This window comes from Citrus clementina, unplaced genomic scaffold (genome assembly GCF_000493195.1).
Source record: "Citrus clementina cultivar Clemenules unplaced genomic scaffold, Citrus_clementina_v1.0 scaffold_5, whole genome shotgun sequence".
NCBI classification, from domain to species: Eukaryota; Viridiplantae; Streptophyta; class Magnoliopsida; order Sapindales; family Rutaceae; genus Citrus; species Citrus x clementina.
In genome coordinates, this window is record NW_006262201.1 from 29,451,992 (window position 1) to 29,468,957 (window position 16,966).

The 16,966-nt window shown below is 33.4% G+C and overlaps 2 protein-coding genes across 2 annotated transcripts; one reads left to right on the plus strand and one right to left on the minus strand.

The window, feature by feature from the left end:
• Window positions 1-11,325: 11,325 nt before the first annotated feature.
• LOC18040397 (sec-independent protein translocase protein TATA, chloroplastic) lies at window positions 11,326-14,083 on the minus strand. Its single transcript, XM_006432865.2, has 2 exons — window positions 13,600-14,083; window positions 11,326-11,692 (listed from the first exon to the last, which is right to left on the minus strand). The coding sequence occupies exons 1-2, from the start codon at window positions 13,915-13,917 to the stop codon at window positions 11,558-11,560; spliced, it is 453 nt and encodes a 150-aa protein (XP_006432928.1). The 5' UTR covers window positions 13,918-14,083; the 3' UTR covers window positions 11,326-11,557.
• Window positions 14,084-15,036: 953 nt separating this feature from the next.
• Window positions 15,037-16,892, plus strand: LOC18040398 (pentatricopeptide repeat-containing protein At3g18970). Its single transcript, XM_006432866.2, has one exon. It carries the CDS (start codon window positions 15,193-15,195, stop codon window positions 16,633-16,635), a length of 1,443 nt encoding a protein of 480 aa, XP_006432929.1. The 5' UTR covers window positions 15,037-15,192; the 3' UTR covers window positions 16,636-16,892.
• The last annotated feature ends 74 nt before the right edge of the window (window positions 16,893-16,966 follow it).

Below are 16,966 nucleotides of genomic sequence, written 5' to 3' on the forward strand. Positions count from 1 at the left end.
TTGATTACTACTGAAATTAACAATTATAAAGAGATAAAACAACTAATTGCAGTAATGAAATAAATTAGACAAATTTCGTAAAAGAGTCAAATGAGAATGAGGTAGTTGAATGATCAAACTATCTTCATGGGTTGACTGTTTTTCATCAAATTAGCACCAGCTGCTACAGCAATTCCTACAGCACTGGGCAGAATTATTTTGCATCCTCAGCTATCGCGTATTGGACTTCTCATACCTTTAAGTATAATAACAATGACCAGTTGTTATTCTACCTACGACATGACATCATGAACATCTATTCTCTCCACCCTACAAGGTGAATGCCTATGTCTAGTTCTTCACAAATCTTAACTTCAAGTATAGCCCTTATGGGATTCAAGATAAACTTAATCTAGGAAACTCAAATTAAAATCAAGTATTACTCTAATAATATCCACTAAGACAGGCCCTTTTGCGGCTCTATCTTAAGATTGTTTATCACTCAACTACAAGCAAGTTTAGTTCATACTTTGAAAAAGAAGAACAAACAGTAAAATATTGGTCACGAAATACATCGGCTCAATCAAAGAGTAAAGAAAAGAATAAGTCAAGAACGACAAAGATTGAATCCAAATAACTCTGCTGGATTCTTCACTGATGCATAATCGGTTCCCTTGAATTCTGGTTGTTTTCTTCTCTTCCTCTTGATTTTTCCAATGTTAATTCTTTGCCGCCGTTTTATGTGATGCACGCCTCTTTTTATAACTGAAAACTAGGGTAAACAAAAGCCTAGGACTTGCATGAGTCAAATTAAGAAACTGCAGATCGCAATTCTGCAGATATCCCGCGCTAAGTTTTCTCTGTCGTTGTTCCAGGATTGCTACAGCAATGGTTGCTCCAGCAAAGGCTATAACACTGTACTGCTCCAAGTTTTGTTTCACTTCTTTTGTGGCCATATTCTTCCTTCTTTTTGCTAGCATACTGCCTCAGCATCCCTTCATGGATTATAAACTTTCGAAAACTTACAATTATGCGCATGTTTTAAGCACAAATTACTTTAAATCAAGCAAAACTTATTAAGACTAAACTAAAATGGATGTTTATGCAAAACGTAACAAAAATGTAATAAAAATACATCATTTACTCTCTAAGTGATCTTGATCTAAGTCTAGAATTGCCATAATAACTCTCATTTCATAGAGTTATCATTGGCTTATTGATAAAGCTAAAGAACTACATGTATGTTATTTTATTTTTTATTTCAAAAGTTTGTATTATATCATTATTGGACATGTTATATTTATCTAATTATTGTGTGCATATTCTGATTAGGCACAAATGATATAAAAAATGAATGAATTAAATGAGTCATCTGATGAGGTCCTACTGAGAAAATAATGGGATATATATCTTAATGTAACAGGAGGTGTTAAGCATGGTCATGCTCTTGGAGGACTCAAAACTGAAGATGTATATAGATCCAGTTCAAGCCGACCATACAACAAAGAGAAATGCATACAACATGAGGATTTTTTGTTGAGTACTTTGAAAGCGGTGCAAGAGCAACTAACTATTGTACAGAAAAAAGTGGAAGAGTTAGAAGCAAAGCAATCTCATTCTCAAGTTGTCGTGGATTCCTCTTCAATGGTATATAATGTTCTTTTCAATCTCATTTTTTTTTTAATTTACATAATTCACTATCACTTAATTATTTTAAACATTCATTTAATTTTTCTATATGGGATCCAACTGGAAAATTGAATGCAAATGATGATGGTGGTGCAAATTCTAAAAACAGTGGTGGTGCAAATTCTAATGATGGTGGTGGTACTAATTTAGATGACAATGGTAGCGCTGATTCAGAAGACGAAGTTGATGCAAATTTAGATGGTGATGGTTATGGTGATTCAGAAGAAGATGCTGATATTGATTCAAATGGTTTTGATGATATTTGATATTTATATGATTTATGACATTTGAAAATAATATAATAATGCTTTATTTTTTATTATGAAATGTTTTTGGACAATATGAATGCTGACAATTTCGATTGAATTGTTTAGAAAAATTCATTCATTTTAATAATAGTGTTGGTTGAATAAAATCTATTCTCAATAGTCATATGTTCTTTTTTTTTTTTTTTGAAAAGAGATTTCTATTAATTCAAAGAAGATAACATATACATAACTTGTAGAGGGTAGGAACCCTTCCATGCAACAATTTCGCATTTCTCTAAAGCTAATTTAGCTAGAGAATGGGCAATGGCATTACAAGATCTATGCATATACACACAACTAACATGATCGAAACTTTCCTTTAACTTCTGAATTTCCGATACCACCCAAAAGATCTCGGATATGTTGCCCAGCCTGTTGTTTACTAAGTTGACTACTTCTTGCGAATCTGACTCCATCATTAAATCTTTCACAAGAGCATCTTTCGCCACCTGCATGCCCCGTTCCATAGCTTCTGCCTCAGCATAAGAGACATCTCCATGGAATTTTGAAACTTTGATTGCAGCTGCTGTAACTTGCCCCGTTTCATCTCTAATAACAGCCCCCAGCCCAGCAAGGTTCTTTTCTGAGTTGGTAGCTGCATCAGTGTTGACCTTAACAAAACCTTCTTGAGGGGGATTCCATGCCTGTTGAGCCACTCTCTGCTTATTTCCATGGCTTACAACAGTTGAAGGCTGCACCCTCTTGTAGGCCTCCACCACAGCTTCAGCTTTAGCCACAACAATCTAAGGATTCTCCCGCTTACCTTTGAACAACCATTGGTTCCTTGCATTCCACTTCGCCCAGAGAATCGCGGCAAACAATTCTAAATCAACTTTGCTTCTCATTCTTTTCATGCGATGCAGCAAGCTCAAAATATCCTGCCCAGGGGCTGCATGAATATCATTATCAAAATGAGATAGTCTCCAAACCTTCTTGGCGGCTTTACATTCAACTAAGGCATGAACAACATTCTCTATCCCCATTTTACACATCTGGCAGGCAGGCTCCTGGACAATCTTCCTCTTTCACAAATTCTCAGCTGAAGGAAGTAAGTTTTTGGCTGCCCTCCAAACAAAAACTCTTATCTTCTTCGGCAGAGCAAGAGACCAAATGATATTCCACTCATTTTTCGAAGGCTCTGAGCTTGAAGGCATGGTTGGAAATCTAATAGTCATATGTTCTTGAAAATTGTATTAGACAGTTGAAACAATTGTTGTTCCAATTGCCCGTGGCAATTAATAAAATAAATTTCATCTTCATAGATTATTTTCAATTGTCTATCCTTCTTAAAAGTAGAGAATTTCCAACAAAGATATATCATCAAAAATATTACTTTTCTGACTATGAATACATTTTTTATGATAGAATAATTCAATTGCAAATATTAGTTATTTTGACAAATATGTAGTATTTTCGATTACAAAATTAATTAGAATAACATGTATTTCTAACTATAGTCTATTTTTTTGTGTTGTTTTTACCCCTCAAAATTAATTTATTTCCAATGGTCATATTAATCGAAATTGCTATTACAAAAGCTATCGCAAGAGTCAATTGAAAATAGTATTTTCGATGGCTCAAAGTGATCATAAAAAGTATTCATTAGTTGTCTGTCCATATTATTTTTGATATGCATTTATCATTTTTCCATGGCTAATTTAGCTCGAAAAAAGCATATTTACGGCAGCTGGTTGAAAAAAGAGTATTTCTACCCAGGCTATTATCGACGACCAACGACTACCTTCAGCCGTTGAAAAAACACATTTGCAGTAGCATCTTACTTGTTTTGACTGTATTCAACAATCACAAAAAATAAATTTTCTTGGAGTGTTCTGTCTTGTTTTTAGCAACATCAACCTTAAGCTTATTCAGTTTATAAACGACGTAATCATATGATTCTTCAACCTTGATTGAAAAAAGAAATTAACTCTAGCATGAAATTCCTTAGTTATTTGTGACTCTAGATTGCACGTAAAATACCAAACAAATCTAACATCGACAGTATCCCAGTCTTTTAATTTGTAGAAACTTTTAGGTAGATCATGTGGCCTAAAGCCATTTATAAGTGATTGACGATGGTTATCCAATGGCAATGTGGTATCATTATGTTTTTCTTTTTCTACAAATTGCTTAAACTACACAAATTAATTTACCATTTTCAGTTCAACAAAATGCATGGCAAGTAGTCAAAATTGTAAAATCTTCTCACCTCATCGACCCAAGTTGGAATCGCAGTACAGTATCTCCTCACAGATTGATAATATGGTTCTTTGTTCTCTTTATTAGTCTTTTTCAAAACTTGCTTCGACTCTATCTATGTGAGCAATTGAAAAAATTAAGGTTGCATAATTGTAGCAAATGTATACGTAAAATTATATGCTTTGCCTACACTTACAGTAGGTGCTCTAAATTTTTTTAATAGTTTTGTATGTTGTATGTTCTTTAAGACCATCCATTTAGGATCCAAGGACGATTCACTTTTCTTAGGGTGCCATACTTTAATGCGATTCCTCCAACTGCTTCAAAAATATTTCATACATGGAAAAAAATACATTAAACACTATATTATATTTACGCATAAATATTTGTATTTATATTTTATGTACCTACACTGCATAACAAAAGTCATAGAAATTATAAGTCTCATGTCTATGCTTGTTACTGGCTTCTTTCTTAAAATTTTCAGCCTTCTCATTTAATGACGTATTCATTTGATCATAAACAATATTCCATGAATATGTTCCTTAAGAAAAGTTGTCAAAACATTTCAAATTTGTGACGACATACAATATAAATTTATGGATTGACCTCTCATTGGGTCTCGCACACAAAACTCTATTTGCAGAATAGAACAGGGCAATTCTCAATGCATCATTGCCATTGATTTTAGTGAAATCAAAAGCTTCAAACCTTGTATCTAATTCTTGAAGTAAAAACTCATTATTGCTGTCAAAATAAACATCACGTATTCGCCAACTACTGCTTTTTTTTTTTTTTTAACTCTTCTAAATCTTGCAATTCACCACATTTAAATCTTGTTATAAGGCACCATTCTCAAATCAAGAAATGCAACAACACATCACCAACACAAAACCACATTTGATATTTATCAACTTATTGTACTACTTGTCTAAGCAACAAATTATGCACGAGCACGCCACTAAATCCAATTTCCTTCATAGTGCTAAAATGCCCGAATATTAATTTCTTCAACAACTTTTTTTTGTTTATCAGTCAAATTTCTTTGCATAAGGGTAATCACTCTTTTCATTTTCGTCAAATTTGTGAGAACACCTGGGCGGTGATCTTCAATTGGTATCTTTAAAGTCCAAGGCAGTATTTTATTGTAGGACAAATCTGAAAGTTAAATACGATAGATATTAGATTATTATTTAAATAAAAGAATTCATTTGGGTTAGTGCGAAGAAGTGTAGGTAATGGTGCACCTGGGTCGGTAATGACACCTCATCGCTCGCAAATGTTGTTGGCGATGGGTGCTGACAGCCAACATAAAAAAAAAAGTAAAGTAAAAGTTTATGAAACAAGTGTAAAATTCATATTAGTAAGTACTTTTGGTATTAAAAAGTGTTTCAGTAGAAACTAACTCAACAAATTTATTGAGATAATTGAAAAAAAAGTTCTTATAAACATTTTAACGAACACCTAATTTGCCAAATTTTGCAACATTAATCTTAAGAAATTTTTGAATTATTTATGCCAATATATATCCTAATATGCTTTCTATCAATAATAATCCAGCAAACAATTAAAAATTACTGTAAAAGTGTAAGAGAGTCGTACCTATAGATCGAATCCTCATGCCATTGACAAAGAAGAACCTTTTGCTAATGGAGGCTGTGATAATAAGGGTTGTGATGGTGATATTGTGATCATAGGGCTATGTAAAGAAATTTATAAGATGACGAACGATGATAGGAGATGTTGGGCGATGACGGGATTTAGTGATTTAGGCAATTTGGGCAATGGTCTTTGGGGAGGGGTAATTTAGTCGATAACAAGTGTGTGGTTATTATTTTAAGACATTTGGTTCTATGGTTAATTTTGATGATGAGTTTTTAAAAGTGGCTATATTATAAATTTTCCATTTTTTTATCGAGCTAGTCTTGGTCGGCTTGCATTGGGTATTTTTGAAACCAGCCTAAAAGTCTGAACTTTATATTTTGTATTTAAAAAAAAAAAATCATTATGTTTTATAAATTTATAGTTTTCAAAATTCTATTAAATTGCACTTTAAAAGTTGGACTTAAATGATTTAAAACTTTAAATATAAACTATGAGTGGGTGTATAAATAGAATATTTTTAATTTTTTTAATATTCATTGGGATTTTAGGATTATGGGTGGGTGTATTTTTAATTGAAATAGAATATGTTTCTTTTTTTTTTTTAATATTCATTGGGATTTTGGGATGGACTTGGGCTCATTAAAAAAGCTCAAGTTTGGCTCAAGTATTAAAAAAAAAAAAATGCTTGAATCATGTCAGGTTCGAGTTTAGATCAGATTAAATTTTTCTACTATCTTGGCAGATGAAGCAGAAAGTTTTAATCATTTAATCAATCATTATTTTTGTGTGAAATTGGATATTATTAACCTAATAATAGAAGAATATTGGGTAAGCAACCTTGATTTCAAAATGATCGCAAAATGTTTATTTGGAATATATAGATTTTTTTTAAGGATAGACTATAGTGTCCCTATAACCATTTTATCAATGACCCACTAAACTAATCCTAAATAAACCGAAAATACATTTATTATCAATAGAAGTATAATGACATTGCCGATGTGTCACAGCAAACAATTAGTTTATCAAAAACTAAATTAGTTGATAATAGAGTCAAAGGTAATTCCAATAAATTCCTTCCTGCCTCACTAATAGGACATAAAAATCTTATCCCAACTATTGATTATCTCAACCAAGTGCTCTTGGAGCTGTAGATGATCTCTCAATTTGGCTGACCTCATTTGTGATTCAACCATGAGTCTTTCCAAAGATTCAACATACGCTTGGAGTTCACTTAAATTTGTTTCCATCAGCATCAGCCATTTGTTGTTTATCCACGCTCCTTGCAACCATATCCATTTAGCCATCTTGTTGTTCTACTTTTGCATTTCCTTTCAGAGGTCTTCAAAGTTATTTAGCATACTAAAATTAGATACATACTAGAATTAGCTCATTAGTGAGTAATAATAAATTATAATAACAATAATATAGTTGGCAATGTGATAGGATGGGATGGGATGAGATTTGTCAATCTTAGTCTGGTCTGGTATATATAAGTGGGGATAAAAAAAGGTCTCATTTCCGTCACTTTTTTTTGGACAAAATTTTGTCCTAATCCCGTCCAATTAAATATCTCATCCTATCCCATTATCGTGAATAGTCCCGAATATAAATAAATAAATTTGACATTTTTTTCTTTTGAGGATCATCAGAATTCTATATATAAAAATCTTGAATAAATACAAAGTAGAATAATTAAATAACAATTTTATTTTGACTACATGTATGTTCGAATACAATTTTATACTAACATTTTCTAATCGCCTAGTTGGTTTCATTGCATATTAATATTAAGACTTATACTTTAACAATTCTATATTCAGATAGTAACCAACTTCAGCCATGTTAAAATATCCAATAATTTAAAAATATAATAATAAATCAAACCAACAGTAAAAGAAAAATCAATAGTTCAAAGTTTCGATACAAATCAATCTAAGTTTCAAAGTTTAAGCAAAATAAAAAATTAAAAAGAACTTCCAAAAGTAGAATTCAACAGATGGTTAAAATTTTGGAATAATTTTAAAATTATAATATTAATGGGATATATAGGATAGGACGAGATTTTATAGTTGGTCTTTCTCCCATCCTACAAATAAAGGCAAGACGTATTTTTTGTCCTTATCCCATTTGACTTTAATTTAGGATGTAAAAATATGTCCTAATCTCATCTCAAACGAGATGGAATCCCACATAATCTCATTCTAACAAGAAAAATTGACATTCCTAAGAGTATCGTCAAAAGACTCTTCAAATAAGATTTTATTTCTTATTTGAAGAGCCACATCAACATTTAAGACTCCAAAAGATACTTTAATTAAAATTCTTCAAATAAAAAATGATTCTCTCTCTTCAAATTTGGAGAGTTACTTTCTCCCTCTTCAATTTATATTTTATTATTTTTTATTAGAGAAAGAGAGAGAAGTGATTTAATTGCTATTCACTTTTCTTTTAAAAAAATAATCATTTGATTAAAATAATATTAACTTATTTCTATTTGAAGAGTCTTTTAGAGAATAACATATTTTTCCACTATTCCATTTGCTACATAGGTAAGCAAATATATATTTGAAGAGTGAAATTTATAGAGGATTTTAGAGATGCTATAAACAATAATAACACCAAAAATAAGAGATAGCTAGTGACAGAAATAATATCTAAATCTTAAATAATTAAAAAAAAATAAAGATGTACTAAGATTATGACATTAGATGTAGTTTATTCATTCAGTCAAGAAATTCTGGAATACTAATTATGACTAATGATCGATGTTATATATGATGCAAACAACTCTTCTGGAATAATATTTATTTGTATTCATTTTTATTTTTTTTTGAGAAGTTGTATTCATTACTTAAGATTACAAGATAGAGATGAATGCTCAAACCTTGTTGTACATTTTGACTGATTTGTGAATAACTCATCCAAACTAAACCAAATTTTGGATTCAATCTGATTCTAACACGGAAATCAAAATTGCCCGCATTTCTCCAATCGAACTAAGTACGTTTTCCACTTGTTTTTGGTTGTAGTGGGATTTTCTTTTCCAAGCGACATCTTCATGGATAGTTTGAAATAGAAGTCCAGAATCAAGTGGCTGAAGTTGAGAGATGGTAAATCCTTTTTTCACAAGATAGTGAGAGCAAGGCAATCCAAGAGCAAATTATTGAGTGTTTACAAGGCCAGGGGCAGAAGTTGGAAGACCAAAAAGCTATTAGTCAAGTTTTTCCAGTTTGGTGGTGACCCTACTTTGGAAAGAGAGTTGGTGGCAGGGATTTACATTGTTGTTGGGAATCCAATTAGGATAAGACCGCGGATATTGATTGTTTAGGGAATGAAATAGGATGACCAAGATAAATGTGTTTGCTCATACATTATCGTGTTCTCTTCAAAGTAAAAGTGAGTAAATGATTGAGCAGATCACCTCGACCAGGAGGTTATTGGTCACCTTGAGCAGATCATCTCGACTAGGATGTTATTGGTCACCTCGACCAGAATAATATGTGGTGATCTCGAGCACATCACCTCGACCAGGATGTTATTGGTCACCTCGACCAGGATGTTATTGGTCACCTCGACCAGAATAATATGTGGTGACCTCGAGCACAACACCTCGACCAGGATGTTATTGGTCACCTCGAGCACATCACCTCGACCAGGAGGTTATCAGGAAGCACGACTCAGTCAAAACATTTTCTTCGAAATATTAGGGATCATATTCTTAGTGGGCTGAAAATTAGTAATTTTCTTGAGAATTCTAGGGGAGAGGATAAAAACCGCTATAATTTCCTATAAAAAAACCCTGGGAAGAGGAAGGGAAGGGGTTTCTTTTCTTTTTTTTTCTCTCTCTCTGGGCAACTGAACCCATTGGACCTTTTTCTTTCTCTACCACTAGGAAATTTCTCTTTCGCTTATGATTTCTTTAAGATTAATTATTTTCAATTATTTTCCTTTAAATTTACTTAAAAGCTTTTTGTTTAAAGCAATCATAATTAAGCCACATGAATTGTGGAATGAGTTTTTCCAAGTAGACCCAAATCGCTGACTTGAGCGTCGGAGGGTTCTTGCCGGAAAAACTTTCGGCGCCTCCTGACTGTTGGCTGTGCTCGCAGGCTCACAGGTTATCTGCTCATGGATCGTCTACTCATGGATTGTCTGCTCATGGGTTATCTGCTCATGAATCGTCTGCTCATGGATTATCTGCTTATGGATTGTCTGCTCATGGAACATCTGCCCATAGAAAATCTGCTCACGGTGCTAACTAATCAACGACTTCCCACTAAACAAATTTAATGCTGATGCAGGGATCTGAGATTTGACCAACTCATCCGGATTACGGCATCAACATTGATGCTTGTGAATGAGGGGCTCTTGAACTACCGCTGAACATGGGAAATCAAAATTAAAAAGTCTCAACAATTAATATCCTGTAAATTAAAATTAATAGTCACTTATTTCAAAATCACAGGCAATTAATTTCCTCCAATATTTCACATATTTTATTTTGAGTCCGTGGCCAATACAACTTATAGTTAAGTCAAAATTAATTATGACAATGAAATTAAAAAAAAAAACACTGATGAGAAGTTGTTATGAAAGGGATTTTTTTTATTAAAAAAAACATTTTTATTGTATTCATGCTACACTGAACATGTCTAAGGTTTAAAAAAAAAAGAAAAGTAAAAATTACATGAATAATAAATTAGTCAAAAACTTTATTCATGACAATTGGAAGTTATTGATAAATGAAAAGAATATGAATTATGTGGGGCCAAAAAAGAAGAAAAAAATCTTTTCATGAAACTTGAATGTCACAAATTTACCTTCTTTATTTTTATTTTATGGAAATCAGTTTTTATTCAAGCAAAGGAAAGGACTTTAAAAACATTGTGTGTTCGTTAGTTGACATTATATTGTGATTTTGAAAGAACAATCTCTCATTGTTATTAATTAGGATCACGGGCAGAATTGTAACATAAATTGGATTGAGTTTTAATTAGTTATTGAAGTTCATGAGTATGCCGAAAGACAAGTGACTAGAGCTTTCAATTTATTTAAAAAGTGGAAACATTAGCATGTGTCCGATTGAGGACAACTTTCTGATCATTTGATTGAATCCGGCGGAAACTTATTCCTATCACAACATGATGATTTCAAGTTGAATAGATCACCAAATGAATAGCCCGTTTCGGGCCCACGCTGGAGAAATTTTATCATCAAATATAAGTCAACAGGTGCAGTTGTCCCAAACAGGGCCGAAGTGGTTTCAACTTTCAAGTTGCAGCCCAATGGTCGAATGGAAGCTCATTAGAAGATCTCCTTCCATAATTGCGAATAAGCAGAGACATACCTCTTCAAATATTACTGGGAATGCACATAGCTGAAATACTGGAATCCTTAGCAAGTGGACTCATAAATGCAATACAGTGGCATCATGGCCACGGACCTAGAAGTGACACTTCATGCCCATTAAAGTCACAAATTTATGATTGACGCATCAGAAAGTTGAATGGATTATAGTGCTATGATAAATTATGGATTCAAGTTCCTCAGTAAGATGATTGTAATATTTCTGTTGCTCATGGTTTATATAATCAAGAGCCTAACATGAAATTCGGTCTCCAATTTCTTGAACTGTTTGATCAAGAGAAAAATCAACCAAGAATGCCCGCGTAGCCAATACACATTCAAAATGAATTTACTCGTTCTAAACTCATTGATACAAGCAGTGAAAATATTGTCAAATTTTACTAACTAAACAAGATTAATTTACTCTCTCATACACTTTCCTTTGAGCTTGAGATCTTACCTTCATCTTTCCGCTCTTCACTGATTGCTGTCGGCTTCTCCCCAGGAGGATCTGTTTCAGAATCAGGTTCCTTTTTAAGCTCAGACTCAAACTCCTTAGCAGCCTGCAACAATTTAACTCCAATCATTCATACTCCAAACATGTCGATAAAATTGATCAGAGATTTCCAAAACCATAGATTGTTTCAAGTCCAACCAAGTAATCAGCATGCTGAAGTCTCAAAAAGGTATGTATTATTACATCTCTCTCATAGGTGGCAGGTAACAATTACTGAAGAGTAGAAATTTGAAAAGTGCCAGAACATCTCATGATATCCATCACATAATCCTGAAATATTCACTAGCATTTCATTCCATTTCTGACAGAATCAGCAAATGAGAGAATGGTTCTCAATGGCAACAGTTTAAGCCATCACAGCGCTTGAAACATTCACATCAGGGTAGCTTGGGTTCAAAGAAAAAACATTCCTTGGTATCCTTAATACATTGGTTTCTTCAACTAACTAGGTAGTTTCACTAATTATTGACTTAAATTTTGGTCTCCACTTAAATATTGGTCTCCAACTGAAGGCTTGATTGATTGAGCCTACTATAAAACTAGTACTTGTTATTACATGAACATGATAAGGTATTATAAGCTTATTGCTTTGGCATAATTTCCAAAGATCTGCTGAAGGCATTCCTCTTTATTAAATATTTAAATCTGGCAATGGAGTATAGGAGGCCTAACATTCAAATGTTTTGAGTATCTTAGCTACAAAATAGTAGAAAAATTCCCGTGCATGATGAATCAGTTGGTCATGAATTTCACTAAAGTGAAACGAGAGATTTGGTGGAGAAAAGTAGAAACAAACAAATATAGGTAAAGAAGCAGAATTTGAAATAAGGGAATCCAGCATTAATTTTGGGAAGCAGCTACCGTAAGTAAGGGACCAGGCTTACAGTTCAATCATTGTTTCAGTAGTTGAAATTATCTTAAGAAATACGAGCAGGAAGAGATAGAGAAGAAGCAAAACAACATGTTCTCAGTGAGTGATACAAGCACTAAACATTCTCATAAGCAAGAGATAAGGATAACACATCTATAGTATTATACAAAGTTTTCCTTTTTTGCTATAATTTCAACTTATAACCTAAGCATCTCCCACTCCAATCCTTAACCACATGAGCCAGCAGCGGTAAAGTTAAAACATTTGTAGCAGTAAAATCACTAAACAAGCTAAAAGGCAGAGTTATAGCCATTCACAAACGTCTCTACAAGGAATCCAATGAAGTCCTAAACTATAAATTCATTTGAGTGATTCACTTTAAGCATCACCCATGAAAAGAAACGAACTGCTTTCAAAAGCTAGTAAGATATGACTACATAAGGCAGCACATCCATCTGTGATCAGCCTTCAAAACAACTACAATGAAATTATACCAAACTTCGTTATGCCCAAATTCTCAATGTGTTTTCTTTAAACAGAAACCATGCATCTTTACACACGCAACACACACAAACTAATAGATAGAATGGAAACAAGCCTTGTAATCCAAACCAAAAAGGATCTAAATACATAAGAAGAAACTCAATATATCCAGATCTTTACTAGAAAAAGGGATATAGTACTAAAGGCCAGTTTAGTGATCTGCATTATTCACCACCCAAATTGAAATCCGAAGATATATTAAAACTTGGCCTGGTTAACAATTTTCATCTAAACTTCCTCACATAAAATAGTCCACATAACTTCAAATATCCTCTTCTCTTCACCTCAATTACTTGGTAATCAAAATCACTGTTGATCACCATAAGATAGAACATTTTTATCCTCTCATCAGTTTCCTGAGCTTCCATACACAGTCTAAGTTAAAATTCAATTAATTGATAAATTATTTCACTCACTTAAACTAAAATTATGACTTATGCATCCATATACCACAAACCAAACTAGCACGAGAAACAACAAAAAGATCAAAATTTTCCAATCATTTTATCCATTTCTCAGACCCCGATAAAGAAACCAACCTGTTGAAAGCTCTTTACAGTCTTGCCAATACTCTTGCCAACTTCAGGCAACTTCTTGGGACCAAAAACTAAAGCAGCAACTCCAGCAATAACAACCAGTTCAGGCACTCCGAGGCCAAACAGAGCATAGCAAGTAAAACCCTTCCTGCCCTTTCCACTTCCTCCCCTGGGACCCACAACCAAAGAGTTGGTCTTGAGGTTGGTGAAGAAACTGGAGCGGGAAGAAGAGAGGGAGAGAAAATGTGGTGATGGGGGTCTTGTTGACAGAAAAGAAGAGGACGAAGAGAGTGAGAGAGCTAAAGATGAGGAGATCACCATTTTTTATTATTTTGGTTTTCCTTTTGTTTACAGGATTTTTTGGTCAATTTTTATGTGTTTCGGTGTTGATGAAGATGGATAACATTATTGCTAAGCATGGATAGCATTATTGGTAGAGAGGGCTGCTGTCTGATGAGTTTTGGATGCATTTTGGATGGGGACTAAACATGGACTTGGCTTGGGCTCGATGATTTTTTTTTTATTTTTTGAACTTTTCTAATATTTTCAATTAAGCCCTAACTTTGGAGAATTTATCCAATGGTTTACGAGTCATGAATATTTTTTTAATAATTGCAACCTATAGATATATTACAATTTAAGTACATTTAGGGTCTATTTGCTATGTTGAATCAGATTAGATATGGTACCACTTGATATAATTAGATTAGATTATATTTAATACTATTTCGTATTTGTTGATTGAATTATATTGGATTATATTAATGTTTGTCTTATCTTTCATGTAACAAAGGATTAGACGAGATTTCATATAAATTTTGACGTTATTGAATGAAAAATAAATAAATACTAAATAAATGCATGGATATTCATTTAAATTTTATTATAGTTTATAAATATTATTTTTAAAATAATAAATTTGAAATTATGTAAAACTTTATACTCTATCAAATATATAAATGTCACCCCACCTGAGATTATAAGAGTTAAGATAATATGTGAGAAGATATTACACTATTATTTATTTATTATGAAACAAATAAATTGTATAATATTTATTCTATTACTTAAATTTAATATTTTGAAGAATAAATAATAACTTAAAATAATAGTTTATGAGAGAATTACCTCATGAAAATTAAGGCTAAATTATTTTGTAGGACTTCTAAAAATAGCCCTTTTATCCTACTTTATTAACATGAGATAAAATTTTAGTCTAAAAATTTATCCTCATCCCCTAAAAAAAAATATTATTATCACATGATAATTTAATGACCTCAAGTTGTGTTATCCTTAATTTATTTTTTGTGTCAAACACTATATTGTGATTAAAGTTTAATAAAATAAACCAATCCCACCGTCTTTAATCCCATCCGAACAAGTCTTAATATAGCCCAAAACACAGAGTCACCACTTCATTGAAGCCTTTCGTCTCATTTTACAGAGTTAACATAACAATAACTCTGATAAAGGAGTATTTGTAATTCAATAAGAAATGAAAATTAAATGTTCTAAATGGTCACAAACACAGAGTCACAATCTCATTGGTTCAACTTATAAATAGATCCGGACTAGCAGGCACAAATCAGGGAACACATGCTGTCTCTTCCGGGACACAGATGCTTCGCACTTCTGAAGCTCAAAGCCATCACCAACCCAAGCCACATCAAACAAATCCATGCCCAGTTAATCACTAACGCCCTCAAATCACCCCCTCTTTATGCCCAACTTATACAACTTTACTGTACCAAAAAAGCATCCCCACAAAGCACCAAAATTGCCCACTTTGTATTCACTCACTTTGATCCCCCAAACTTGTTTCTCTTCAACACTTTGATTCGTTGCACTCCCCCACAAGACTCAGTTCTTGTTTTCGCCAACTGGGTCTCAAAGGGTCTGTTGACTTTCGATTATTTTACCTATGTTTTTGAGCTGGGTTCTTGTGCAAGGTTTTGCTCTTTGTCAACACTGTGGCTAGGTAGACAAATTCATGTGCATGTAACAAAACGTGGGTTTATGTTTAATGTTTTGGTGGCTACTACTTTAATCCATTTTTATGCGAGTAATAATGACATTAGTTCAGGGAAAAGAGTGTTTGATCAAATGCCAATGAGAAGCAGTGCTACATGGAATGCTATGATTAATGGGTATTGTTCACAAAGCAAAAAGGCTAAAGATTGTGCCTTTAATGCTTTGTTTTTGTTTAGGGACATGTTGGTTGATGTTAGTGGAGTGAAACCTACTGATACTACTATGGTTTGTGTTCTTTCGGTGAGTTCTCAGCTGGGTTTGCTTGAATTTGGTGCTTGTGTTCATGGGTATATGGAGAAGACATTTTACATGCCTGAGACTGATGTGTTTATTGGTACTGCTCTTGTTGATATGTACTCAAAATGCGGGTGCCTTGACAGCGCTTTGTTAATTTTTTCGCGAATGAGAGAAAAGAATGTACTCACATGGACAGCAATGGCAACTGGAATGGCCATTCATGGAAAAGGAAATGAAGCAATAAGGCTTCTTGATTCAATGAGGGATTGTGGCGTCAAGCCTAATGCAGTGACTTTCACTAGCTTGTTTGCTGCTTGTTGCCATGCTGGCCTTGTTGAAGAGGGTCTACATTTGTTTGACAACATGAAGAGCAAGTGGGGGGTTGAGCCACATATACAACATTATAGCTGCATTGTTGATCTTCTTGGCAGAGCTGGGCATTTAGAAGAAGCATATAATTTCATAATGCGGATCCCAATTAAGCCAGATGCGATCTTGTGGAGGAGTTTGCTGAGTGCTTGTAATGTTCATGGGGATGTTCCGATGGGCGAAAAGGTGGGAAAGATTCTTCTCCAGCTACAGCCAGAGGTCACTTTTGTGGATTTGGCTTGTACCAGTGAGGATTATGTAGCTTTGTCAAATATTTATGCTTCGGCTGAAAGATGGCAAGATGTTGAGAGTGTGAGAAAGCAGATGAAGGTTAAAAGGGTTGAAACTGAACCGGGCTCTAGCATACTTCAAACCACTACTCGACACTTTGGATGGTTTTAGATAGAGAATCTAACAGGCAATTTCAAAAGATTGCTGTGAAGATATACTTTTAACCTCTTTTTAGAGATACAAAGCATACCCTTTTGTTTAATTCTTTAATGTTAATAAAGATGAAACCCTTTACTTGAAAGGCATATTATTTGTGCTTCACTATTTGGTTTTTTGATTGGTAATATTACAACGTGTAATTTTACACCAAAGCAGAATTCCAAAGAGGAATTATAATAACAAATAAAAGAAATAAATTAGAGCAGGATCTCCAGCACCAAAACAACTGCCTTGATAAGATTAACAATTTATACCAATTGGAATAAACACAGCAGGGATCACA